We start from the raw sequence: 27,101 nt of genomic DNA on the forward strand, positions 1-27,101 counted from the left end.
TGAACATCAGTCTCTCTTCAAGGCTGAGCAAGCAGGAGTATCCCTTGGTTTGCTGTGTTATACATGTTTTTATGACTTCACTGCTATCCCAGGTTGTATAGGGGTACTATTCAGGATGTTTATGAGAGTGGTGCAAAATTGGGACTTTCAGAGGGGCTTGAAATACTTAAAAGGAGCACAAGAAATCAAGCTGATGTGAGAAGTGCAGAAATTGAGACCTTTCACTTTATGTACCATCTCTACATGACCTACCTGCTAATTCACTGTTACTTCAGTTACCTGTTGGGACCCTCTGAAGTACTGATGGCTTCTGACTTGGGAAGTGCTTCAGCCATAAGGACCTCTCTGGAACTGAGCTACTGCTTAGGAGGAGGGAGCTGGATCAATGGGAAATCCTCATGGCTGCAGTGTGGCCACATGAAGGTTATTTGTGGCTGCTGCTGGCCCAGGGCTCTGCTCTAATGACTCTTCATGACCTTTGGCAAGAAGTGTTTAATACCAGGGGCATGCAGATGGCTGGTGGCATGAACAATACCCTGACATTGTTAAAGAAAACACTCTTTGGAGTTGGAAGGATATGTGAAAACACCTGTGTGTTTGCAGGGACTCAAGTGCTGCCACACCTGCCTCTTCATCCAACTGATGAGATCCTGCTGGTTCTTATGTTTGTGGCTTTAATTGGCTGCGTTTGTAAGGAAATAAAGAAATGCATCATAGAGCCCTGATGTGTGGGTTGTGGGGTGGCAAAAGATGGTAGAGGCATAGTGTGGCAGAGAGAAGGGGAGGGGGCAGTACAGGCAGGTCACACTGTCCTGTGATCCTTGAGCACATACTTCTGGGAGGAACAAATCTGCTGAATGTCAGACCTTTCTTTCAGCCTTTACCTGTTGCTTTTGAGTCAGCAGATGTACTTGGATATGTGAATATGGGTTTACCCTTGTATTTCTGTGCTCCATTACCAGTTGTAGCTGGAACTGCTGAGCTGTCTCTGCTCTCTGAAGAACACAAAGGTTCTGTGTGTGAGGTGTCACACAACCTGTGGTTCTGTGCTCATCCCTCTCTGCAGAGCAGACAAACAGATGGTGGTAGGGAGGCTTATCAAATTATTTTACAAATGAGAAGCAGAAGCCCATGAAGATGAAGCCATTGGATAAGGGCTGTGTAGGAGAGCAGGGACAGTCTTGTATTAAATGCAAATATAACTCCTTGCTTGGTGTTTTAATCACAGGGTCATAAATATTCATGTCACCATAGTACCCAGGAACTTTTATCATGGACCAGGGCCCTGTGTCATATAATGCAAATGCAGAACAAAACCTGTCTCTGTTCCTTGGAGATTCCTGGCCTTTCCCTGTGCCTGCTGATTCGCAGCACTGTGCTTGGTACTAGCATGCACTCCTGTGCTGCTGCCTTAGGAGGCCTGTTCAGAGAGAGGGTGTGAGGTACAAGCAGCTGTGGTGGTACAGCTGATCATGGGGTGAGAGTTGATACACAGGATCTTCTGGAGATCTTATACTATTCAGAAACCATGGGAAACACACAAACTCAGCCTTGCTCACCCAGCTTTCAGCAAAATGTGACAGGATTAAATGTATTGGATGTTTTTAAAAATTAAAATGATGCTGTTTTTGAAGGGGGACAGATGGTTGTTTTCTACCTTTTGCTCTTGTTTTAAACCTAACATAGAAGCCCTTACACTGTACCTTTGAAAGTTTTTCTCCAGCTGATGCATTCAATGATATATTTATTATTTAAGTTGGGATATAAATAAATAAATAAAACAATCATTTCAGTTAATTTGAACTGATGAATTCAGTCCCCAATGGTTACAGGCTTGGTGAGTAATAGTCACAAGACTGCAGGTTCTGGACCCCTGCACCTGTTTCCTGTTCCTAGGCATCTGACAAATGAACAGACAAATAGTTCATACCTCTCCCTCTTCACCTGTGTGTGTATGGAAAATTCAAAGCCTTGTTTCACGTAGAGCTGGTATTTTTCCCCATTAAATGCTGGATGATGAATACTTTGTGCTCCTGTCTGTACCTGGGGGTTTAAATTCCCTGAGACCTGCCTGGTGGCATAGTGGGTACCCCTCTCCATGCTTGGCATGTACTACTCAGGAGTTGAAAAGTTCATTGCTATCTTCAGGGGTGGATTAGCATATGCCCTCCAGAGGAATGGAATGTGTCTTTGAGTTTTCCTGTTACTCAGGGAGGTGGCACTTCAGTGGCCTAAGGCTTCCTGTAACCTGTAGTTACACAGGTACCCATAACCTGTAATTATCTGGCATTCCTGGAAAAGTTGAACTCTGGGCTCCTGGATTTAAGGAGAGGAAGCCTCCATATACTGCTGTGAGCTAGGGCTCTTCCTGGAATGTGTGTAGTGGAGTTCTGCCTGTGGTTCTCCTGCTGCTTTGCTCAGGAGGTGTGACTGGGTGCTGCACTAGGAATCAAAATTCCTAAATTTGAGTCTGGCCGGACTTGTCTGTTGCCATGAGCTGTCCTGAATCCTTGTGTAATTGCTTCCCAAATTGAGTGTGCTGCTACCGTGACCCTTGTCCTTGGCCTACTATGCCTGGCCCTTGCAGTTCAGTCCAGTTAAGGACCAGGCCCAGCCCTGGCCTTTATCTCGCTTTCTCCCTCCTCTACACCTCCAGCTACAACCTCTCTCTGCTTGCCCAGTTTTGCTTTTTTCCCTCCTCTCCTGCTGACGTGATTCATGGCTTCCTTGCCTTTCCAGGGAAGCTTTTCAGCTGCCTGCAGTTGCTGCAGCTTCTTGCTGGCTTTGCAGTTCCAGTCATGTTCACTCAGAGCCTGTCATGCTCCTCAGCATGTTGATGCCAGTGCTAATTTCACTTAGAGATGAACAAGGGCTCAGATGCTCTTAACAGCTGCTGGGAATAATAGCAGCTGAAATATGCTTTTTAAAGGACTGACTGATAACTAAATAAATGATTCTTTAAAAAAAAAATTTAAGTTGTGAGTTATTCATGACCCATTAATTTTTTTTTTCAGGCTTACAGTGGAAGTTCAAGGGCTAAAATTGTTACAATAAAGAGGGACTGAATCTGCCTTGCCAAGTAATCTATTTGGAGGCAGCGTGTCTTGCTGCATAGTAATAAAACACTGTTCTATCAGCTTTGGTTTTCCAAGTCTGCCTGTCAGGGAGTAATGGAGTGGATGCACAAGGCTGTATAGCAGAGCACATGCCCAGCAAATCTACCCACGTGAGCACCTAAACGTGCTTCCTGCTGTGACAGCCAATACACTTCCATGGCCTCCAGTGAGCTACTGTTATGAAATTGCTGTCACAAATACTGCAAGTACTGGGATACTTTAATACCCCTGAATTGGGGTGTCTAGGGTGTGCTCTGCCACTGCTCTCGGAGTGCCAAGCAACTGCTTCCCTTGGACTGGAGCTTGTGACAGGAGGGTGGATTTAATGCACAGCCTGGATATTGCCCACTGATTATTTTAGGCTTCTAAAATGCTGTTGCATGGCAGAGATTAATTTCCTTCCCCTCCTTTCTCTGCTGTGTTGTGATTTACAGCTTCCTCTTTTGTCCTTCTCCATGGACCCTGGGAGTTGCAGGAGAATTGTGTGGAGAGTGAGGTGTCCCCGAGAGGTCTGTAATGAGATGGAGCCCTGAAATGTACAAAGAAATGAAGCTGAATGGTTTTAAATCAGCTCTATCAAAATAAACCCCCAGAGAAGTGACAAGAGGCTGTTATGCTTTTTCCATGTCATCCATGCAGTGAAGATGCCTCTAACTATATAATTATTTTGTGTGATTTCCATTGTGAGCACCATAGCTGATAGATTGAATGTTCACTCCCAAAACTGCTACAATCCCTAGACAGCCAGTCTTGCTCCCCTAAAATCAGGAGAGGTAAAGGTTGTGCTGGTGTTATGTGTTGGATGAGGTTCCTGGCTGTAGTATTTTGCACAGTTCAGGCACTCCTGGCTGGGGCTGCCACATCAACATTAACAATGGTGACATCCTGCTTGTTTAAAGGGAGGGGGTGGAGCTTGTAAATCTAAATCTGTCTTGTCGCGGCCTAGATATTGCAGCAGTGACACTAAGCAAGGGCCCTATAATTATGTTGGTAATATTGGATAATCACATTAGGATTCTCAGCTATGGTAAATCTGTGTAGGGCTGACTATGGTCCTGCTTTCCCCTGCCTGAGAGTTTGACTCATGAACTCTCTTTAAGCTTAAGCCTTTGCTTTACCTGGGGAGAAGTCCTTTGCTCTGATGTACTGGGTGTTCTATTAAAGTTTTCCCGGTGGTATTTAAAGCCTAAAGCTTAAGCAATGCTGCAGCTGGAACTGCTGCTTTCTGGAATCGGGAGTGAGAAGGGTTTGTGATAAGCAAGGCTTTGCCTGGGCTGTTCTGCTCTCTTGGAAGCAGACCTTTGCCCTGGTGATGGTTGTTGTCTGATGAGCTCTGGGGGCATCTTTGAAGCTGGTTGTTTGGTTTTTTTTCCCTTTTTCTTCTTGCCTCCCACTGAATCCCAGTTTCATTTTGTGTGGGCACCAGGCTGATGCAGATGCCAGGTTTTCCGTGCCTGGAGAACTCGCGCAGCATGAGGCTGCCTGAGGTATTTCTGCTGGCCATCCATGGAGGCTCCTCGCCTTGCTGCTTTAATGTGGAAACTGTTGCTTACATGCAGATTGACTTTGTGCCGATCAAATTCTTCCCAGTTCGAATGTGAGCTGTGTGGAGAATTTCTAGCTGCTTAAAATGGTTATTATAGGAAGGACAGTGATTAACTTTGGGAGCTGTGAAGGTGTAGGGCTGCACATGTATCTCTCTGCTATGGACCGTGTGGAACAGTGAGTTGTTACCTGCCCTACTCAGAGCTGCTGTTGTGAATATGAACTGGGTGAGCACAGAATCCACCTCAGTTTCCCAGCGCTGCTTTCCTCTGGCAGTAGGATGAAGCCTGGGAAGCCCCAGCATTTGCTAGGAGGAAACAAGCTGTGCACATGCTCTGCAGGGAAGGAAGGGGAGCTGGTGATTTGCCCAGCAAAGCTTGAATATTCTTCAAGAGTTTGTCCTATGCCAGGAGGATTCTGTCCTTGGCTGGCTTGACACACCACCTGTATCTGTGTCCCTTATGTAGTTTCTTCAACTGAAGTATCACTAGAAATACTCACAAAATAGCTGCATTTTCTGTATGTTCGCTTTAGCTCTAAGCTCTCCTGACTTTTTACAGTTGTAACTGTTGCAATCTTCTTTAGACTGTGCTCACCATTAAATTCCTGATCTTGTTGCAAAAATACCTTCTTAGCTAGTTTTCCATCTGGGGAGATGCAGGATTCAGCTGATTGTCCTGATATTTTGCACCTTTCAGGTTTCCTGTTACGAAATACTAGATGTCCTCTATGCTTTACCTAGGTGCTGTCTACTTTCCCTGCAGTTCTGGAGCTGTGATTGCTTCCTACAGCCACTTAAAATGGTCAGAACCAGGTTGAAATTTGAGTTACTGTGACCATGGCTCCTTAGTCAGACGAAGCTCTTTCAGCTGGAGTTAGTGGTGTGCCCTTTCTTTTTTGCCCTCAAGATAAAACTTAAATCTTCAGACTATTAAATTGGTGGTTGATGTTTCAAGATCTGATTTGATAAGTTTCCCAGAGCAGCTCTATCTCCACTCCAGGATAAAATCTTTTAAAGTGCTGTTTAGGGGCAATGGAAACTTCCCAAAGGAACAGATGAAGCCACAGCTGAAAACTCAGTGAACCACCCAGAATGTGCTCTGATTTTTGTTTGGTTTTAGTGTCTTTAACTCCCTGTGCAGGTGAATATGGCAAGGTCAGGCATTAAGAGCTGGATTGCTCCTCTTGGAAATGAGCATGGGGTGCTTCCCAGGGACTGTGATGGAAGGAAGTGTGGTGCAGTGTTTTCTGCAGTCTCATTAACTTTGTAGCTTTCAGGTTTGCATGCACTGTAAGGACTCATGTTGGTGGTTCAGAGCCCTGATCTGAAGGAGAACAGCGCTGCCCAGAACCCTCCTGTTTACCCTGCAGAAACCAGTGGTTTGTGTTCCTGGTATGCAGAGCTCCTTGAAATGGCTTGCTGCAAATACTGCTCTGGGAGATGCTGGGACAGCCCTTTAGATTGAAACAGTCCCTTAAACTTAGCACTGTTACGCATTAGATACGTCAAGGGACTTAAAAAATACAACAAAACCAACTAAGTAACGCTTGTTATTTCCTTTGAGGTAGAGAATCTGGGCTGAGAGAGGCCCTGTTTAATTTATTGTTACTGTCTGCTCTTCTCAGCTGGGGAGGCTGTTGGCTGGGGATGAGGGTTTGTTTTGTTTTTGTTCAGAACTGGACTCTTGTTTATAACACACAAGTACACAAACACATGCACTGTTTACAGGCATTTGGGTGTAGTAAGACCAGGAGATCCACATTCAGGGTCTCCTTGAGCAGAGCCTGCTGTTGTTGTTGTGTGTGCGGTGTGTCCTGAGTGTCACCTCTGTCTCCACTGCCACCTTCAGACAGTTGTGCAGGTACCACTTATATCTGTGGCTCTTGTGTGAACCTGTGGCTGAGCACACCCTGTCAGCACTTTGTGCTTCAGCGTGCTGACTGTTGACACAGTTTAGCCCAGGTACAGAAAATCCTGTTTTAGCCTGGGTTATGGGGAACAAATGCCGGTTTTGCCAATGTACTCCTGACAGGTGATGCAGGCCTGTGCCTTGAGACAGACTGTGTGTTTTCTGTGCCTGCAGCTTGAGGGTGAATAATCTTCACTTGTATGGATATAAAATGGCATGTGTATACCCTGCTGTAACCAGAGGATTATGGAATTTGGGGGGAGAGTGAGTCACAGGCACTAATTAAATCCCAAACCCCAAGTGTCACGTTTCTCCAACATGTAGTACTAAAACAACAAAATGCAAACACGGAGGACAACATTAGTACAACCACCACTACTTTGAATCCTTCTAGTCTTCTTGTGCTGGATCATCTGAAAAAGAGTCTGGATAGCATCCTTCCATTTACCCAGGAGGCTGTGGAGAAAAGATGGATTGTAGCTACACTGGTGTGTAAGAGAAGAACTTGGGGTTGAACTCCAGTGGAGATTTTGGTGAGACTTCTGCTGATGACAGGGTGATAACGCCCAGGAATAAATTGCTGCAGAGCATGTGGGGAGTAGAGTGGTGAAAGAACAGGTTAGAAGATGTGCTGAGAGGGACTGTGGGCAGAGTCCTGCCAGAGAGAGGCTGAGTCGGTGAAATCCTTTGTGGTACCTGGCAGTGCCTATAAAAATGTTTCTTCCAGTTGGTAACATGTTCTGCCATAGCCGAAGTGTCAGGAGAGGGTGAACCTTCAGTCCCATCCTGTTGAGATGACTTATTGCTGTCTCTTACTAGGAGACACCGTGGTTTGAGGGCCCTGCTCTGGGCTGGGACCGTCTATCCTTTTTAACACCTTGGCTTGAAGAACAGAGAAGTTACTTGCAAATTGCTTGTGTTTCTGACTGTCTCTGTCCAAAGGAAGGATGAGCAGAGATAATGTTCCAGGTTGAGCTCAGTAAATCATGGATTGTACCAGTGTTGTCTTTACTTCCTTTGGTATTGATCTTGGCTATTACAGCCCTAATGCAAAGTCTGCCTCATTACTGTGCCTTCTGAATTCTGCCTCAAATGATTTTTAAAACAAAATGAGGGAGTTGTATTTCTCTGTAAAGATGTTAATGCTGACACACTGTGACTTTAAAGGTGTTGCAGATGCTTCATAAAGCAGAAAAAGCAATGTGCAGTGATTCTGTTCATTCCAGCACCTTGTTATGTATCACAGTAGAATATTTCACAATGCTGCCTCTGGTTTGTGGGCACATTTGGTAATAACAAGGAATAATACTGGAACAGAAAGCTTAATTTGGAATGAAATACCATGTCCTGGAAACAAAGAGTCTGAAGTGATGCAGAAGTGGCATAAAAATGGGGAAAATGGGATTTGAAATGGTGTGTTTCCAGCAGGTATATGCAGCAATACCCTCCTGCTGGGCAGTGGAAGAGTGGAATAAAGGCAGCAGAAAGAATACATTGGTGCAGATTAATAGCCACAAAAATAGCACTGTAATCCTAATGCAAATCATGGGGAGCTATTATTGAAATAAAAAGCCCATATTAAAATATGCCAGCAAATATTTACTTGTGTGGAGGGTCACACCAGGTCATGACATGAGGCAGGATCAGTAGCACTGTTTTCCTTGGCTCTCCTCTGTCACTGCTGGGTTTGTGGGACAGTGTGGTGCCTTTTGCACAAGCTGCTGGGGAGTCTCGTTGAGGCTCATGCTGTGGTCCCAGTGGTACTTCCCAGCAGTCACAGGAAGGTATTTTGGAGGTCTCTGCAGCTCAGCAGCCCCAGCATGCTCAGAGGACAAGATCCCAGGGCACCTCTTTTGCCTGTGTTACAGATGAGTCACTTGTCCATCTTCATCCTGGGTGTGCAGGGTGGGGAACCAGGCTTAGGGTATCCCTTCAGCTTTGCTGAAAGCTGCCCCAGAGAGCTCTAGGGGAGCAGCATTGGCACATGGTGAGCTTTTCCCCTGGTATGCTTTCAGAACTCTGCTGAGCTTGGCTGTTGTCTGAAATAATTACAGATTTTTGTATTAACTTGGGTGAAACTGTTTTCTTTGGCCTTTTTTCTTTGTGGTGACCCCACTTTTTAAGTGACTCCAGAACTGAGGTTTGCTGTAGCCATCTCTATCTCAAAAACATTGGTGCTTTAAGATCAAGAATTACATCATAGAATAGTTTGGGTTGAAAGGAGTGGCTATTATATGTACACAATTGGGGAAAAACTTTTCTGCTTTTTTGTTTTTGAATGACTGTATGTTGCTCCAGTTAGAGGAGCCAGAAGTGCAGGATGGCCTCCTCAGGACAACAGCAGAGAGAAAATGGTTCTGGTGTTGCCATGTGATGACGTTCAGTGATGGGTAATGTGCAGTGTCTGTGTGACAGCTGCCTGTGGCTGTGACTGGGGGAAAAACGCACTCCTGTGTTTCAGTAAAGCTTTGGGAACAGTGAGCTGGAAACACCCCATGCAAGAGAGTCACTATGGTTTTCCTGTAGTTGGATCACAGCATCCTCACTGTGGGGAAAAAACCAAAACCTGAGCGAGCCTGTTCTTGTACTTAGGAAGGTAAGTGCCAAGGAAGTTATTCTGGCTGGTGAGATAAGGCAAAATATGACATAACTCTTGATGGATGATAAGGATCAGTAAGTATTGGAATTGTACAAATGGAGTGGCTTTGTGCCTGGTTCAGCAGAGCACTTAAAATTAAGTGCCTGCTGGTACAGCTGGAGTTTAAAATGCCTTGTTGGCTGTCCCTGGAGGCTGAATGTTCCCTGGGCAGTTCTGGGGACATCTGAGCAACGCTTGGATTCCCCTAAGCTGCAGTGCTGAAGCACAGTGGGCTGTCTGCACACAGAGCATTGAGGGGGATGAGATGGAGCTAAAATACAGCAAGATAGTAACAATTCAATGGGAAACCATATCTTGTTTGTCCATGTCAGAAAAGAATTTCACCACTGAGGAATAAAAGGTTTTAGTGGCATCCGCAATGTTTATCAGGAGCTACGGTAATTCCAGGTATTGTTAATTTGTTTGTGGAAGGATGATGGAGAAAACCAAAATGAAACAGTGATTTTTCAAATTTATTTTTGAAAGTGGAAATTGGTGACTTGGCCATTTCAAGCCCAATGATTTGAGTGCCTTAACTGAAAAAGAGGAGTGATTCCTCCTCAAACCCAGCATAACCTCGGAAAAAAAAAATGAGGTATGTGGTTGGAGGAAAACCTTGAGAGTGTTTGCACATCCATGGAGATGTTTTTATAGCTGCTATTGCAGAGCTCAGGTGTGCAGCTGGTAGGTCATGGAGCTGTGTGTCTCCTTTGCTCTTGGACAAGCAACACTCGTGTCTCTGGGAGGAACACTGAGCAGGATTTTAGGAGGAGGTTCTGTCTAATTGTGTTTGAATGAGGCAGTTCCTTTTGGTCAGTGTAGCTGCTGTCTCTGCTAGAGACTGTTGGATCAGCCTAGCTGGGCAGCACAGAAATGCAGTGTGTTTTGGGAGCAATGGGGGCTCGTGGACATGCCTTTGGTCCTGCCGAGCCCATGAAATGCAATCTGCTTTTCTGTGTGTGCACAGGGCAGAGTCCAGCCCTGCTCCTGGACTATAATTAGATTGGGTGAACTGGTCTGTTGAGTTGGGGCTTCAAACACTGGCTACAGCTGAACTTGCTTTATTTTGGCCTGGCATGGACAGAGTGTGGTGGGATTCTCGGGCTGTCCAGTGCAGGGCCAGGGGTTGGACTTGGGTGATCCTTGTGAGTGTCTGTACTTCACGATATGCTGTGATCTATGAAAACAGGCTTTTAAACAGGCTTTTCCTGGATGCTGTCTGGCAGGCACAACAGCTGCCAGTGGATGTGCCTTGTTTTCCTCTCTGATGTTCCAGGTTACCTGCAAGGGGGAAGGTCTGGAGCAGGCCTGAGGAGGTGATGCTGTGTGATGTGTGGTGCTGGTAGGAAAGATGTTCTCAGGACAAGACACTTGGGGTGGTTTCCTTACCACCCCCCCAGTGGTGCCATCCCAGAAAGACCAGGTGAGGTCTGAGGAGGGTGAGGGGTGGTGTCCAGGGCACAGCTCAGCTGGTTTGTGTCACCCCAGTGAAAAGCAGCTCTGGAAGTGCTTGTCACCAGTGGGTGAGGGAAGGAGCCCATGTCTGTGGTTCTTCCTCACCGTGGCATCTGTTGGTGCAAATTCTGTGTAGCAGCAATGCTGTGCTTGGTTGCAGGTTTGCATTGCTGCCTGCCTGTGGCTTGCTGGCTGCAAGAGGATTCCACGCTTGCAATCCACGTGCATCCCTTAAACTCAGCACAGTGGTCTCTCCTTGCCTTGCAGGAGCTGAGAACGATCATGTGCAGCCCTGTGCAGCTGCTCTTACCTAGTTTAGAAGTGCCTGCCTGGCTGTGAGGAGTTCTGCATCCTGCTGAAATTACAGAAGGACTGAAAACATAACTACCAGAGCTGGCAGCTGGCCAGTGCCCTGACACAAACCTGCATGGAAAATTGCTTTGGTATCTGTATTGACTGGAGATAATTGGAACTTCCCAGTATTTTTCAGCTTATCCTAAAACCTTTTAGCAAGAACAAGTCAGACAGCAGTTCGTAGCATGATAACCATGTTTCCATGCTGTTGAGGCAGGCCTAAATTGCCACAAAGACACAAAAAAAGAAACCCCTGTAGCTGGTGGTAGCTCTAAGCTGATGGTGATCCAAGTGCTGGCTGTGTGCTGCCTGCTCAACAATAGCAGTATGTCTTCAGGATGAACACAAATAACTTCTCACGATTTAGAATGGGAATAATATTTTAGCTTTTGCTGGCTGGTGTTGGAAGAGAGTTGACTTTCCTTCAGAACTTTAAATCACAGGCATGTGCGCAGGGGAAAACTGTCCTCTGAGGTGACTCTCAGGCGTAGCTCTTGCTTTTGTCCCTTCTGGTGCTTGCAAGTCTCTGGATTTATTTATTCTGTTGCCCTGGTCTTGTGCCTTTTGCTTTCCACATGTGTACTGGAAAAGAGGCTTTACCAGCAGAGATATGGGGATGTTCCTGGTGCCTGGAATACTTTGTCTCTAAGCTGTGCCTGTGTGTGACCCACCCTCCCTGGCCACGTGTGGCACAGGCGCCTGAGCTGACCTTAGCTGCTGGGAGCTGCTCAGATCCTAGGATGATCATCTTTATGTTGGAGCTGGCAGTGCCTGACTATTGTCTTGCTGTTGAGTAGTAGTAATGGTCTTGTAATGTACATCTGGCAGGGCTTCATCATGATTGCTTATAAATCTGTTTTTGATCTGTTTCCTTTCAACCTTACCCAAATTTAGCCAAGTTGGGGGTTGGACTGGAATAATGAGGGAGAAATTGGTTGTGGTCTGGAGCTCTGGAATCTGGAAGCCCTTGAGGCTGAGGAGGTGCTGGTGGTGTTGTAGATGTACTGTGGGCAAGGAGGAAGGGTTAACCATCTGTCAGCAGTTAAAAGATCAGGTAAGTGTATGATTTTCAGCATGGTGCTGACTGTGAAAAACGGAGTTCAGATGGGTAGCATGTGAGCCAAGCCTGGCTGTGGAGTGGGCAGTGACCAGGCAGGGCTGCAGCCCACGGGAGACACCGCCAGCCTCTGAGAATGGTCCCTCTTCTGCTGGAACTGCTGGGTGAAGGGGAGCTCTGAAGTCCATCACAAGGTCCTGGATAAGCAGTGCTGGCTGCAGCCCAGGTGCTGCATAGCTCAGTCCCTCCTGGGCTGTTGTGGGCTGGCTGATGCTGCCAAGGGACACTGTTGGCCATCTGGTGCATCCTGCTGTCCCTCTGCAGTCATACCTGAGCTGTGTTTACTCTACAAACAGTGCTGCTTCTGAGGGGCCTGAGGGGCACAGCTCCTTCTGAGCTGCTTTTTGGTGTGAATTTGATGGCCACAATTGCCAGTAAAAAGGGTTATAAGCGGGGGAAGAAAAATCAATGCAGTGCTGTGTTACTCTTTTTCACAGCCACCCTTTGGGCTAAAGATTCACAGCAGGATGTGTGGATTTGTTCTCCAAAAACGAGACAAATGTGGCTGGAGAGAACAATAAGGCTACTGCTGTGGGTTCAGAAGCTCTTAAAAATGACTTGTAATTTGAGATCTTCAACTTGAAGCAGCTTCAGGGAGAGAGTCAGCGTTATTTTTGGGTCTGAATTGAGCACTGTGCACAGAGGCCCCTCCAGAGCTGCGAGGGGGTTTGAGCAGCTGTAATGTGCTGCATCTCAGGGCATGTCCCAGTTTTCTGAATGTGAGTGTCTATTTTGCAGCCTGGGTATAGTTTTCAAGACCTTTAGTTGAAGTCTTAATGTTTATTTTTTCGTGGTTGTTTTTGTGTAGGGGGGAAGGGAGGAGGAGTGGTTTTTTTTTGGGGGGGGGTGGTTTTTTTTTTTTTTTTTTTTTTTTTTTTTTTTTTTTTTTTTTTTTTTTTTTTTGTTTCTTCTTTCTGTTGCATCTTCCTGCTGCATCTCTGAGGCTGCTTCTGAAAGTCAGTGGGGCTTCCTTGGAAACCCTATTCTAGTTCCTGTGCTGTGTAAAACGGAGGGCTTTGCTGCCAAGAGAAATTCCTGCTTAGCAGTTCCTGTGCTGGCCAGGTGTGTTACCTGTGTGTGTGACTCCTGTGTTGAGCTGGAAGAGGAGGTGTAATGTCATAAAAGCCGCTGAGAACAAACGGGAGAGCTGTATATTAAACACAGCAGTGTTGTTTGGTTATTTGCTCTTTTTAATTCTCTTCTGGTCAGTAAATTTTACCCAAGTGTGGCTTTGTTTGTCACGTGTCACATGATCGGGGCAACCTGTGCAATTGCTGAGTAACTGAGGCACAAACATGTCCCTGGAACTGTGTGTGGTGGGGTATCTATCTGGTGGTTAATGGGATTCACCAAAGGCCTCAGACTTGGAAAAGGGAAATTCTTTGGGATGTCACTTGAGTTCTGTGGTGTGTAACTGCTGCTCCCCTTGTAGTGGGACTTCTGAAGACACATAACTCACTTGTAAACTGGACTTTTATGAGTCCTTGAACATGAAAGAAATATGTGTGCAGTGCAAGGAGAGCAGATGAGGTGCTGTTGGGTCATGGCATCAGCAGTGTTATTGTGCCTCCCTTTTCACCAGTGTGCAGCACTTCTGGCTGCTTGGATCTGTGCCACTCTGCTCAAATTCATTCCGATCTCTGGAGCCAGGTGTGAAACTTTTGATGCCTCTACCTCTCCATCCTCCATCAGCTTCCTATTTCTGCCAGGACTGCAAATATAAACCTGTGTATTTGGACGGAGAGCTGACAGAGATAAAGGACTTTCATCTGAAACAAGTCAGTTTATCCTGGGAGTCCTGACTTTACTAATAGCAATGACCACAGAACAGATTGTGGGCTTTTCCCTTGTTCTTCTGTCCTGATTTAAAAGCTCTAACATCAAACCACATGTGGTAGATGTTTCTTCTGCTTCTTGCACAAATCAGCTTTGTAATGTAACTTAGATGCTTCAAAGTTGCTGAGCCTTTTAAGTTTAGGCCTTTGGTGGTTCAGTGAGTGATCTGTAGCTCTGATTTCTGTCCAAAGCACCGTTGCTGTCCTTTGGCTTTCTTCTACATAATGGGAATTAATGGACCAATGAGGGACTGTCTGTCAGGACCAGGAAACTGGTGTAATTGCCTGTTTTTATGGAGATGTTAGGTGTTAACTTCATTGCCATTAATTGAAGATTATGCCCTTGGATCTCTTTCAGTTCTCAGACGTAACTGTCCAGGCAGAGCTGGGAGCTCTGGAGATGGGCACGGGAAGCAGCATTCCCACTGTGGGGTGGTAGGAGCTGCTCAGTGCCCTCCCTCAACCTGCTGTACTCCCCTGTCAGGGACTGGGTTGGAGGCAAAGGCCAAGAGGTTTCTTGTTAATGAGCAGTTGATTTTGTGTCTTGCATAGGTGGCTTTGCAATTGTGTTCCTGGTGAGGACGAGCAATGGGGTGAAGTGTGCCCTGAAGAGGATGTACGTCAATAATGAGTACGACCTGCAGGTCTGCAAGAGAGAGATCCAGATCATGGTGAGTCCCTGCTCTGTGCTGGGTCCCCAGACTGGAATGCAGGGGGTGGGAGCCCAGTCACCTTCTGCTTGTGATCTCCATGTCATCAGGTCACAAGCTACATTTTCCTTGCAAAAATGGCTTTTGTGTGGGAAGACCTGACCTCTGGAGTTGTGTGAAAATCTAGTACTGAACTATTTCAAAAGTTCCTGTGCAGTGGACAAGGAAAACCTGATACCTGAAAAAAAAACAGGGAATTCCAGGAAAATGAGGAGAAAGCTTCATGGCTTAATGGCAAAAGGAAGGCCTGAAGATGTGAGCATGGCTGGGGGTGTTGGAATTCAGAGTCTCACAATGTTCAACTGAGATCTCAAGTCTTCAGCCTTTTAAACTTGATGAGAAAAGGCTGATGATTCCGATATCTCTGACCTGAAATCAGTTCATGAATGGCAGACCTCCATCCTGAGAAAAATCTGTATCACAACATCATCTAATCCTTTTGGTTGGGATCAAGGTTATCTCTTCATCAGTGAGGTTGGTAGCTTAAAACAGTATTTGTGGGGTAGCTGCTGCCAGGGCTTTTGAAATGTAAAGTATTTGTAATAAGCTCTGGGATGCTTTTCTAGATTATTGGACACAAGGATTTATATGATGGGATAGCTATTTTTAAGAGCTGTTTTAAACTTAGCTTCTCTAAACAAAGGCAAAATGGAGGTGATCCAAATAGATTTGCCTAATCTTGTTTGCAGCATGATAGACCTGGGAAGTGCCACTTTTGAAGTTCTATTCAAAGGCACCGATGAGCATTTAGAGTAGCTGCCAGGTGGGGAAGGAAATATGAAATCCTCATTTTGTGAATTTACCACATGAGGTACAGCGTTAAGGTAGATGATTGTCCTATCAGAAACTCCCACCTGTAGCAATTCTGTGTGTGATTTCTAAAGTAGCTTTTAATTAGTTTAATACCTTTTAAGTGAACTGCTGTAGTTTTTGATAGTCCAGGAAAGCTTTGGGCTTGGTCTCCCCATGGCTATGTGGGAAAAGGTGAGATTAGGTCTCACATGAAAGGTTTAGTTGTGCTCACAAAGCTTGTTTACTTGGGTTTCACTTGCTGTTGCTTTCTCTTGTCTCCATGTCTTTGGTGCCTTTGGAATAGTGGCTTGTGGAAAGTGAGGGTGAGGAGGGTACTTCTCACCTGGCAGGGCTGCTTGCTTCTGAGCTGCATCTTATCCCAGGCATTTGTTTCCTGAAGAACCAGTGCATCCCTGAAAGGAAATGTTTACTTCTTTTCCATCTTTTCTGCAATAAAGAATTATTTTACACTTAACTGCAGTTTTTGCAGCCCTATGGTGTTACAGCAGAATGTGTCCAGCAGAATCTTGATTTCCTTTACTGGTGATCAAACTGGGCTGGCTGCCCAGCTGGGAGTGTGTGTGAAGCTGGCAGTCCCAAAGATACCATCTTCCCCTGCAGTTTAGCATGTGTCTCCATAGGAGGGGCTTGGAACTTGATGTCTTTAAGGTCCCTTCCAACCCAAACCAGTCTGTGATTCTGTGATAAGTCATTGATATGAGAACTTGTACTTTAATCCATTGAGCTATTTAAAATAAAGCACTTCTGAAAGCAAGGTTAATTTTTTTTGTTGTTGTTTCAGTGGTTTTTTTTGAGCATGTGAAGATTTGAGATATGTTTTGTCAGCAGAAGAGTTGGAAGGAGATGAGACAAGTAAGGCCAACAAGTCTTGCATGGCCACTGCCACCCTCTGCCCTGTTCTCCCCTCTTGTAGAGGAGGAGCAGCTCCTGGGGCCTGGCCTGGGCCACCTCAGGGAATGTGCCAAAACCTGGACCAGGCCTGAACAAGTTAATTCATCAGGTTGGCTGTTTCTCTGCTGTTTGTCTCAGATCCTTCTGCAAGGGAAAACAGGTAGAGACAGACCTCAGGTTTGCTCAAGCTCTGAGTGACGATTAGTCCCAAGCGACAGAAGCTTGAGCAGTGTGGAGGAACCAGATGAAAATGCTGCTCGCTCTACATAGCTGGTCTTTGGTGTGAATTTGGCTGGTCGTGGTGTGAATTTGGCTGTCTGTCTTGCAGCGGGATCTGTCTGGCCACAAGAACATTGTGGGCTACATCGACTCCAGCATCAATTCAGTCAGCAGCGGGGACGTGTGGGAAGTGCTGATCCTCATGGACTTCTGCCGGGGTGAGTGGGGCCATGTTGGTCATGGGTGGGTTTGTCTTTCTGTGCTTACAGGAAACTTGCATATCGTATTCCTTTTGAAAAAAAGGGCTGTCCCTAAGCTGCCAGGAAGCTGTTCTGAGCTGAGCAAAGCCATCACTAGGGTTGGAGAAGTGGCTGTCCCGTGAGGCTGTGTTGACTCTGCTAATGGGATTGGTACCATCTTTAGTACCCTGCTGCCCAGGGGTGGTCCTGTGTCCCCTCTGTTGTGAAGGAGAACCCTTAAATACATCTTGCTGTTGTTTTTAGAATGGTCCACACAAGAAGTGGCTCCTCTTAAAGCTGCCAGGAATATAATTTTTCTTCACTTTATTCTCATTACAAGCTTTGTTCCACATCAGCGTGGCTTAGGATTGTTCTGGAAGAAGCATGGAATGGATAATGGGAAGCCAAAAAGCATTCCTTTTACCTCTGACCTTTTTGCTTGGATGTCTGTAGTCAGACAGGCTCTTCCAGCTGTCCCAAAGCTTTGATCTTTGTGGCTGGGATGTGATGTTTGGAACATGATGCATGCACTGGACTCAAACGCTTCTTGCAGGAAGAGTGAACAGCAAAAATTTTTTGGCCAGGTGACTTCAGGAGCTTGTGGCTGGTTTGGATGGAGGCAGCTGATGGAAATTGGTGGTTTTGGGCCTGTCTGGCTTTGAACTCAAAAGCATTGTAGCAAGGACGTGTAGATGTATGTAAACATACCCAGTGCAGGCTTCTCTTCTGCACGTCCTCTTTGCTGCTTTGTTTTGCTGCCTGAATCTTGGCTGCCTTTCACTGGTTCTTTGCTGGTGAGAGGAGGAACTTCGTGGGCAGTTTTGCTGAAGGAATCTCTCCATAAGCTGTCTTGAAGCTTCAGCCTGAACATGCCAAGAGCTGTTGTAAATGTGAGGCCTGGCAGTGCTGGCAAATCCCTGCTCAGCCCCATGTGCAGAGCCCACTGTGGAGGGAGGTACAAACCTGGGCTGTTTAGATGCACCCCTCCCCCCACCCCAGCTGCAGTACCCAAATTTTGGGCTGCTGAAGTAAAATCCATCTTTCTAAGGAGCTTCCTTCTGTCTGAAAGGAGGAGAGCTGCAGGGTGGCATTTCTCACGTGGCTCTTGCCAGATGCTGTACTGAACACATGCTGGCTGCTGGCTGCAGCCTTCCCACTGCCATGGCTGTTACATGCTGATTTTCCCTTGTTCCTTTTGTGGCTGACACTTTCCAAACCAAATCAGTGTCTTTGTGTGTAGAACTGCATTAATTTTGAGTGTAAAGTGTTCAAGCTGTAGTACTCATTAAACTGAGCTTTTCTTTCCTACCACAAAAGTTTTCCAGCACTTGTGATGTGGAATGATACAGTACTGCTTTGCCAGAGCTTCAGAAAGGAGTTTTTCTCTGTCTGTTTAGGGTGTTTAGAGGAGAAAAATACCTCTGGATTGTTTTGGAAGGGCCTTGACAGCAATAAAACCCCAAAGCTGAGACAAATTCAGGACTTGTTCGTGAAAAGTTGCTTGTTTGTCCAGAGCTTTCCTAGTTACAGATGGATTTTTAATTTCTTTGCCAGTAAACAACTTCAGCTAAGCCACTTAATGTGTGGGTTTTCGGAGTGTCTCCCTTCCTCCCTCCTCCTGCTTACATGTGGCAGAATAATCTGTGGGCTGTGAGTGCCCCAAATTCAGCCTTTTATTCCTCTAGTCAGACAAAAGAAGTCCTACTTGGAAGAAAAAAAGGAAAATTATTATTATTGAGTGCTGACACAGCCAGGGCAAGGTGAGCTGTGGAAGCTTGTGTGAAGGTTTGCTCAGAGCCCAGGTGAGCTGTAACACCTGCCCACAGGTTCTGCAAACCCCTGGGATGGAAGGGAATGAAACAAGCTGAGTAAGCAGATTGCAAAAAGCCTCCAGGGAAGGTTTGTTGTGAATTTAGTTTGAACCTTCATCTGCTGACTCTGGAGCCCCAGTTTGAGGGGCAGCCCAGGACCAGAGATGCTGGGGGGACTGGGTTTGGGGTGGCCAGAGCTTGTTGTGTGTCCCATGATGTGATGTGGGGACAAGAGGTCTCACTATGTGCTTGCTGTGATTTGTCATGTCCAGATCTCACTGTCCCTGCTGTGATTTGGGATGGCCAGAGCTCACAGTCCCTGCTGTGATTTGTCATGTCCAGGTCTCATTGTGCCTGCTGTGTTCTGTCCTGCCAGGGGGACAGGTGGTGAACCTGATGAACCAGCGCCTGCAGACTGGCTTCACTGAGAGTGAGGTCCTGCAGATCTTCTGCGACACCTGTGAGGCCGTGGCCAGGCTGCACCAGTGCAAGACTCCCATCATCCACAGGGATCTGAAGGTGAGCTATGGCTCCAGGGGTGCAGCATGGAGGGACCATCTTGCTCACCCCCCAGGTCTGCCAGCTGCCCACACTGTGTTTCTCTTGCTGGTAATGAGGGAAAGTGGGCATGAACACACCTCTCTACTGGAAGATAAAAAAAGCAGTGAGCCTCTTAGTGCCACTTACCATATGTTTGCCATCTATATATCTGCTTAAACAGAAATGTTTGTGAATAATTCTGGCTTGCACACGTGCTAGAATGCACCTGATGAATTATTCACAGTGACCTGAAACACTGCTTATTTAAGGTAGCTCACAAAAAGTGTGCTGTTATTTCCTGGACCCAAATTAAAAGGAGCACTCCAGAAGTGTTGGCCTTGGGGCAGGAATCCTTAGGAGCTTTTGAAAGTGGCATCTGGAGCTCTGACCATGAATGTGTGTTGTAAAAATCTGTATGCTTAGCTGGGAACAGAGCTGGGCCAGCAGGGCCATCTTGGTAAAAATCCCAGGCCTGTAATCCAGCAAACAAAGATGTTCCCTTTGCTCTCAACGAGCTCGAGCTTGTAAAGTGCTGGAATGAAATAGTCAAGAAAGAGGGCACAGATGTGCTTTGTGGGGCAGGTACTGTTTTCAGAGCCCTCACAGGTGTTTGTTTGTGCCACTGGCCATTGTTTTACATGAACCAGAGCCAGGTGTACCAAGGAGAGCCAGGCAGAGCAGGGGAAAAATTCCTCAGGGTTTGTTGTGCTCTGGCATGTTTGAAGTGATAGTGATGCCACTGCTTACTTGGTTTGGATGTAGAAACAACTCCTGTGTCTCTTCCTGCGGGGAAACAAATGATCTCTTACCAATCTGAATTGTGCGTTTAAAGCTGTAAAGTCTGTGGGCAGCTTGCAGGAGTTCATATTGGTTAGGAAAACAAGGTGAGAGAATGAGGGACAGGAACCTCCCCAACTGACATTAACCCCTGTCCTTACCTTTTTGGTGAGTCCCTGGGGGGTTTAATAAAGAACAAAACTCTGTGTTGCAGGGGAGTAAATCTGGGACATCTGTGCTGGATTAGTAGTTGATCTGGAGTGTTACTTTCTGCCCTGAGTTGCAGTTGAAATGGACTGCTGGGGCTGGTGTCCAGCCCACTGTTGCCTGTCTAGGTCAGGGGAGGTTTTGCAAGGCCTGACTTGTAAGCTGTGCCCAGAGTCAGATTTGTCTCTTCTCTGCTTGGATACATGTTTTCTGCTTGAGTAGTGTATCGTTGCTGTTATGGTGACCTCTGGAGATCTAAGACACAGAATTAATATTTATATATATTTTGACTTTATTTGTGTTCAAATGTAGTATTGTCAAGGGAGAGTTGCAAAGCCAAGAGAGATTAATGGGCAGAGAAGTTTTGTACAAGTTCTGGGTGTAAGAAGGGACATCCATTGTGTAGATTTTTTTTGGGGTGAATATAACCGTGCTGAAGAGGAGACAGATGTTGGCTTTGCAGGGAGCTGCCTGGGGCCTGGAGGCCTTTTTTGCCTTCCAGCTCTTTGATGCTGCTCTGGTGCTGGAGGCTTCTGCCTGGAGAGCTCTGCCAGCAGAAGGGATGCTGTGACAAGTGGATGCTTTCAGACAAGTGCAGCTGGAGGAATTTCAGTGGCCCCTGGCTCTGATTTTGAATTAACCCAAAGGCTTTGCCGGAAGCAGAACAGCCTCCTGTTGGCACAGTCCCCAGATGGTGGGAAGTGACCAACAGCTGGGGACAGCAGTGCCTTTACCCAGCGTGTCCATAGGCAAAAGTGGGCATGGCACTGAGTAAGGACCACAAAAAGATCCTGTGTCACCCTTGGGTTTGTTCAGGGGTCCCCTCCCGGGCTGGTGTTAGATTCAGATGCTGTGGCACTGCTTGCTGTGCAGTGCAGGCTGTGATGCTTATTACATGTGCTTTGGTGTATATTGATGCTGCTTTTTCCTAAAAATGAGGAAATGCCTTGTGTGCTGCAGAGCAGCCAGGAAGTGTGCCCTGGTCATGCATCCCTCTCAGACCACTACCTGAGCTCAGGAATACTGGTCTTGAAGCTGTTGCTGTCAGGAGAAGGTCAATCAGCTAAACAAAACCTCATCCCTCCCCAGCAAATCTGTGCAGTGGTTTTTATGACTCTGGTTCTGTTCTAGCAAAGAAGCATTTATTTTACAAAGGCTGAAGCTGACTACACTCTATAACCAGCAAAACTTAAGTCAACTCATCATCTCCTTTAAATGCTTTTTTTTTGGGGTCTAAATCTGACTGTGCTGGGTGTGTCAGAGGCTGCAGCCAGAGTTAGCAGTGCTAGAAGCTGGAGTGCAGATTTCTGAGTGTTTAATCAGAAGACACCATCATACTCTTTTAAAGACACTTTTCTCTGGCCTGGCAGTGGATAGCAGTAATTTCTTTTGCTGTGTTTATTTTTTCCTTCTCCTGGCATTCACTGATCAAACCTGGTTGCTGGATAGTCCTGTGCTGATATTTAACAAACCTTACAGGGTGTTGGAGTGAAAAATCACCTCAGACTTCTCAGCCAGATAAAGTGGGAGGACTCTTGGGGCAATGTTGCAAGAGTATTTGAAGGGGCCTGGTTGATCTGCTGGGGAGAACATCTGTGTGCAGTGCTTTATCCAAAGCAGATGGATGGCAGAGGGGGAAGGGGCGTGTTTAACCCTTGGTTTCAAGCCAACATTCTCCCTCTCAGCTGCTCTAATTTGGCTGCATTTTCTGATGCTTAAAATGCTGACTCCTTCTTTTTCTTTCCTTCTTGTAAAGATCATCCTTGATAGGGAGCTCTGCTTCCAAAGGGTTTTGTTAGCAAACACTTACGTGGTGGTTTTTTTTTTTTTTTATTTTGAACTGTATGAGCAATATGTTTTATCTCGTTGTTGCATCTGAGCATTTGATACTGATTGAGGATAAAGACATGAAAAATTGTGTGTTCCCTTGAGAGAACATGCTGTTAATGCTGCTGCACAGATGAGGAGTTGGAACACAGGGATGCTCTGCCAAAGCAAAGATCTGAACACAGTGTTTCACAGATTATAAGTCAGTGTTGAAACAGGCAATTTTCTTAGGTGGGATACAAGGTAGAGTTTTGTTAATGCACCATTGTGGGTATTGAGGAGAAGGTTTCTGCTGATTTTATTTGTTTCAGGATTTGTTTCTGTTGCCTGATTCAAGGGACCAAATAATATTTGGAAGAAAGAGAACTTCTCAGCAGTCTGGGGGGGAGCCTCTGCTGCTACAGCCCCCATTTAGGAGCTGTGGGGCACCCAGCAGACTCTAAGAACAAGGAAATAAATGTGAGCATGAGCTGAGATTTGTTTTGAATGAGACCCTTAGGGACAGGTGAAATGTAACCAAAGATCTGGAGATGTGTTTTAATTTCGTGGAAGTGTGTGTGTTACTTGTTTGCCTCTCCTCTGCCCCACAGACAGTGAGGAGGTACAGCCCTTTGTAAAGCTGGGACAGCTTGGATTTCCTGTCCCCTGATGCCTGACCAGGGGCACAGTATTTCAGGAACGTTGAGCTCCATAGGCACTGGGACACTGAAGTCTTACACGAGGCAAAGAAGTACCCTTGCAGGAGGAGAAGGGAGGGGTGGCAGGATGGAAGGCAGTGTTACAGCTGTGCTTCCATGATTTGTCTTTTATATTAGGAGATGTGACAGAGTTTTGATGCCTGTTTTCTTTGCTGTCACATTAGGCTTTAGTATCAGATATGTCTGATATGTCTTCAGGCACTTAAAACCTTGACTCATCTGAAGAAAAACAATCCCTGAATATTTTTTGTCTGAGTGATTCTTTGCCTGTCTGTGATGTTCCCAGGTTGAAAACATCCTGCTGCATGACCGTGGCCACTATGTCCTGTGTGACTTTGGAAGTGCTACTAACAAGTTCCAGAACCCTCAAACAGAAGGGGTGAATGCGGTCGAGGAGGAGATCAAGAAGTAAGTGTGCTTTGCCTTTTCAGCTCAGCTGTAGTTTGTGTTTGAAAGGTAATTTTTTTCTTGTGCTGGGGTTAATTTTGCTCAACCTGTTGCAGCAGATTTGCTGTGCTGCATGGCAGTGTCTGCTGCAGGTGAGTGAGTGCCCGAGGGAAGGTGAAGCAATAAATTGAGCTTGATGTAATTGCTTTGGACCTGAAAGACTGAGATTAATGCAGAGAAGCAGGTGCACCTCGGCAAGGCAGTCCTGTTCTGTCCTTCATCTCTCTTGGCTTCTCTGAGCTCCAGACAGGGGTGGCACAATCCCATTCTTGCTGAGCTGCCCTCCCCACTAACCCGGGCACTGACTGGAGTTGATCCCCGCTCTACATGGGAAGTGTCAGGTCCTGGAGGGGTTCAGTCCAGCTCCTCCTCCTGCCCCACACACTGCCAACTATCCTGGCAGCATCTCTGGTGCCCGTTGGTACTTTTTTAAAGGCAAGGTTCACCTGCAGTTCAGTGAGCCCTGGATCAGGGGTGGACCACACTCAGATCCTTGGCCTTGCTTTAGATCTGACAACATCACTGCTGCAGACTTGCCACTCCTGTTAGTACAGCTTTCTGGAATGGGTGCAGATGCCTCTATTTTGTTGGGATTCAGCTACACCTGCCTGGATTTCCTAGATTTGTTTGACTGGAGTTTTCAGAGTGCTCCTAATCCGGTGTTGCAGTCCCCTTGGAATGCCCTATTTGTACACTTAAGCCTACAAAACCTTTGCCTTTAGCAATGCTTTCCTGTGATCAGGGTAAGCAGCAGGCAGAAATGACAGAGCTGCTGGTAGGAAATCTTATCAGAAGAGTCTTGTCATCTGTGGAGCATTTTCCAGCTTTTCTGTTTGTTGTGATCTGTTAAGATGAGGCAGATTCTCACTGTGGTTTGAGGTACACAGTGACCCATCCCTTGCTGCAGTGGCTCTGAGCAGGACTCCTGGTGTGGAAATCTGCTTTTTAGGAGCCACATATCCAGTTACAATCTCTGTAATGCAGTTGGCCACAGCCTTGCAGTGAGGGCATTGTAGAGGACATTTGATTAGTGACCTTGCTTTGAATCCTTGAGTGTTTCTGTTCTTGAAATGGCTGCACGGTCTTGTGGTGAATTCTATGCTTTAGTGAGGATGGTGTTTTCTATTTTGGCTTCCCAGGGCAGTTTGAAGGGTGTTTTATTGTTTGAGGTGTGTAGGGGGTGATGCTGTTAGAAGATTTTTCTGATCTATATCTTTAGCATGAGTTTCCTTAAAATGAGGTGGGAAGGAGTGAATTTTGAATTCTTTGGGAATATGACCTACCTGATATACCCCTTCTGAACTCCCTGATGCACCTTCCCATGCAGGTACACGACGTTATCCTACAGAGCCCCAGAGATGGTGAACCTATACAGTGGCAAGCTCATCACTACAAAAGCAGACATTTGGGTATGTATGGAAACCACTGGGCATCCTCCAGCCAGGCTGATTTCATTGCCACAGCAGGGAAACAGGGTTGGACTGGACAGTTTCTGAATGAAGAATTCCTCTGATGATGTGTCTGATGAGTTCCAGCTGAGCAGGGAGGCTGGGGGAGCAGCTGTGTGTACTCCTCCTGTGCAGTTTGAATTTAGAGATGGATGAAACTCCAGAGCTGAACAGCACAAATGTGATCACACCTTAAGAGTTAAATTAGAAAATTCAGGGTATTGTGGCTCATTGTGCCTGGGCTGGGTTGTTAGTATGTGGAGTCAAAGTTCTGGTCAGAATTGAGCAGAAACCTGTGTGCTGATCCTGTGTAGCACAGGGCTGAGTTGTCAAACTGGCCAAAGACCAAACTTCTGTACTGTTTCTGATGATCAGGGCAGTCCTGGCATGCTCTTTCTTCATGGTGAGAGTAAAATCCAGTTGTGGTGGAGTCCATTCCTGGTTAACCTGGTCAGGGAGGGAAGGCTCTTTTGGGTGAGACAGAGGTGAGAAAGACTCCGTGCTGTTTGGAGTGGCAATTCAGCACATGTGTTTAAAAGTGTTTAAAATGCTAACTGGGAGCATTTTTTTGTTGTTGTTGTTGTTTTTTGGAGCCCTGAGCTAGGAAGTAACATGGTAGAAGCAGAAAAAGAGAGCTTTGATGTATGTTCAATAGTTCCAAATCTACAAGAGGGAGACTTGCTGGTGTGACATCTGCTGAAAGTGCCCTCAGTGAGCTTGGAGAAGCAGCAGCTCCTGTGGGAGCAGGTTTAACCAGGGGTCTGTAGGGTCAGCCCTGCACTGTGCAGGATCACTGGCCTGGAGTGAGTGGAGAGGGGAGGTCACAGCTGTGATAGAAGGAAAGGATAGGGCCTCAAAGGCAGCCAGAGGAGAACCAGGGTTTGCACTCCTTCCTGTGATAGTGTGGAAGGGGGGAGATCCAAAGGCCCTGCTCTTCCTGGCGTGGCAGGAGTTCTGCTCCAGTGACATTTGGAGCATGTCCAGAGCAGTGTATGGTGGTGAGCACAGTGGGGCCTCAGCTTCCAGGCCTGTTCCAGTGCTTGTCCTGCTGGAAACCTCCTTGTCCCGTAAATCTTTTCAAGGTTATTTTAAGCCAGAGTGCAATGTCGTTGTGAAATCCTGTGACAAAAGAGATGAGCTGATGATGAGTTTCTTAGGATTAGGAAATGTTTCCTGCTTCCTTCTCTGAGATGGTGGGAGTGTTTCATAATTAGCCCTTTGTGCAAAAACTGCTTTCTTTTGCAATAGGTGGTGGTTGTTGCTGCCAAAAGCAGTGTGGCAGTAGAGGGAAGGGTGGCAGCCTGCAGAATGAGCTGTACTTCCCTGGCACTTATTTATAGCAGTTGAAAGGTTGTTTGAACTTAATCTTGGAAACAGTTTGGGTTTCTTTTTGTCAGAATGGATGTATTAATGGTGATGGTTGCCATTTATTTGTGCTGTTACTTTGGTCTTCCTCCTGGTGTGTGGCAGAAAGGCTTTGCCTGTTCAATGACACGCAGGGTCATGCTCTGCAGAGCTGTGGGGAGTGTGATGATGAGCAATCCCCCAGATCAGTGTCTAACGAGAGAGAGCTCTGCCTGTGTTCATCTTCCCTGCAGCTGTGCCTGTCTCAGGTCCCTCACAAGGTGTTGGTGCAGGCCTGACATGAGGAGGACTCCCCTGCCTGCTGTTGGAGCTGTGCCTTGCTGGGCTCAGTTTGGTGAATCCTTGCCCTGTTCTCTCTCTGCAGGCCCTGGGCTGTTTGCTGTATAAGCTGTGTTACTTCACCTTGCCCTTTGGGGAGAGCCAGGTGGCCATTTGTGATGGCAACTTCACCATTCCAGACAACTCCCGGCACTCCCAGGACATGCACTGCCTCATCCGTGAGTGTCTGACAGGGCCACAGGACTGAAAAACAGTGCAGGGGTTTTGCTTTTACAGCCCCTGTCCCTACAGCCAAAGTATGAGTTTTTCTCTCTTTTTCAGAAGCTTGCTTGCACACAGAGCTGGTTAAAGTGATCTTTTACTAGTTTAGGACATCACTCTTGGAGGGACAGTTATGGCAAAGAGATTTCTGTTTGGCCAGGCTGGAGTGAGCTCTGTGGAAAGGCAGGAACACAGACAGCCATTTGGTATGAGTCCTACAGAAACTGGCACAATAAGCCTATTTATGCAGAAACGTATTTCTGCAGTCATAAATCTGTTTGGATAAGGAACTAAAAAGACCACAGTGACTTAGGCTAGTGATAAGAATTTATCTTCTGTGAACTGGGAAACAGAACTGAAATGATTTATAAATATCCCACTGACTAGAGTGAATGTGTAATTAAGTGTACAATGCACTTCTCTTGGCAAAGCTGGGTTAGCTCTCTTGTTTCCAGCACAGCTTTTGATTTTTTTTTTTCCTAGCCACAGTCTTGACTCACACAGAGTTGGATGTGTTTGCAGAGCAGGCTGGTATTTTCTTTGCTGATGTGGGGGTATCTGCAGTGGTGCCTGTGGCTGCCCTGTCTCTGTGCCCTGCT

The 27,101-nt window shown here is 46.4% G+C and overlaps 1 protein-coding gene across 6 annotated transcripts in view; it reads left to right on the forward strand.

Moving 5' to 3' along the window:
• AAK1 (AP2 associated kinase 1) overlaps nt 1-27,101 on the forward strand; it is a 65,190-nt gene that overhangs the window by 6,842 nt on the left and 31,247 nt on the right. For all 6 annotated transcript variants that reach the window (XM_062510740.1, XM_062510741.1, XM_062510744.1 and 3 more), the window contains exons 3-8: nt 14,523-14,641; nt 16,713-16,821; nt 19,030-19,172; nt 22,989-23,110; nt 24,477-24,558; nt 26,327-26,459. In XM_062510740.1, coding sequence (XP_062366724.1) covers nt 14,523-14,641; nt 16,713-16,821; nt 19,030-19,172; nt 22,989-23,110; nt 24,477-24,558; nt 26,327-26,459 — 708 coding nt within the window. The remainder of the gene's footprint in view (nt 1-14,522; nt 14,642-16,712; nt 16,822-19,029; nt 19,173-22,988; nt 23,111-24,476; nt 24,559-26,326; nt 26,460-27,101) is intronic.

Source organism: Cinclus cinclus, chromosome 29 (assembly GCF_963662255.1).
Source record: "Cinclus cinclus chromosome 29, bCinCin1.1, whole genome shotgun sequence".
Classification (NCBI taxonomy): domain Eukaryota; kingdom Metazoa; phylum Chordata; class Aves; order Passeriformes; family Cinclidae; genus Cinclus; species Cinclus cinclus.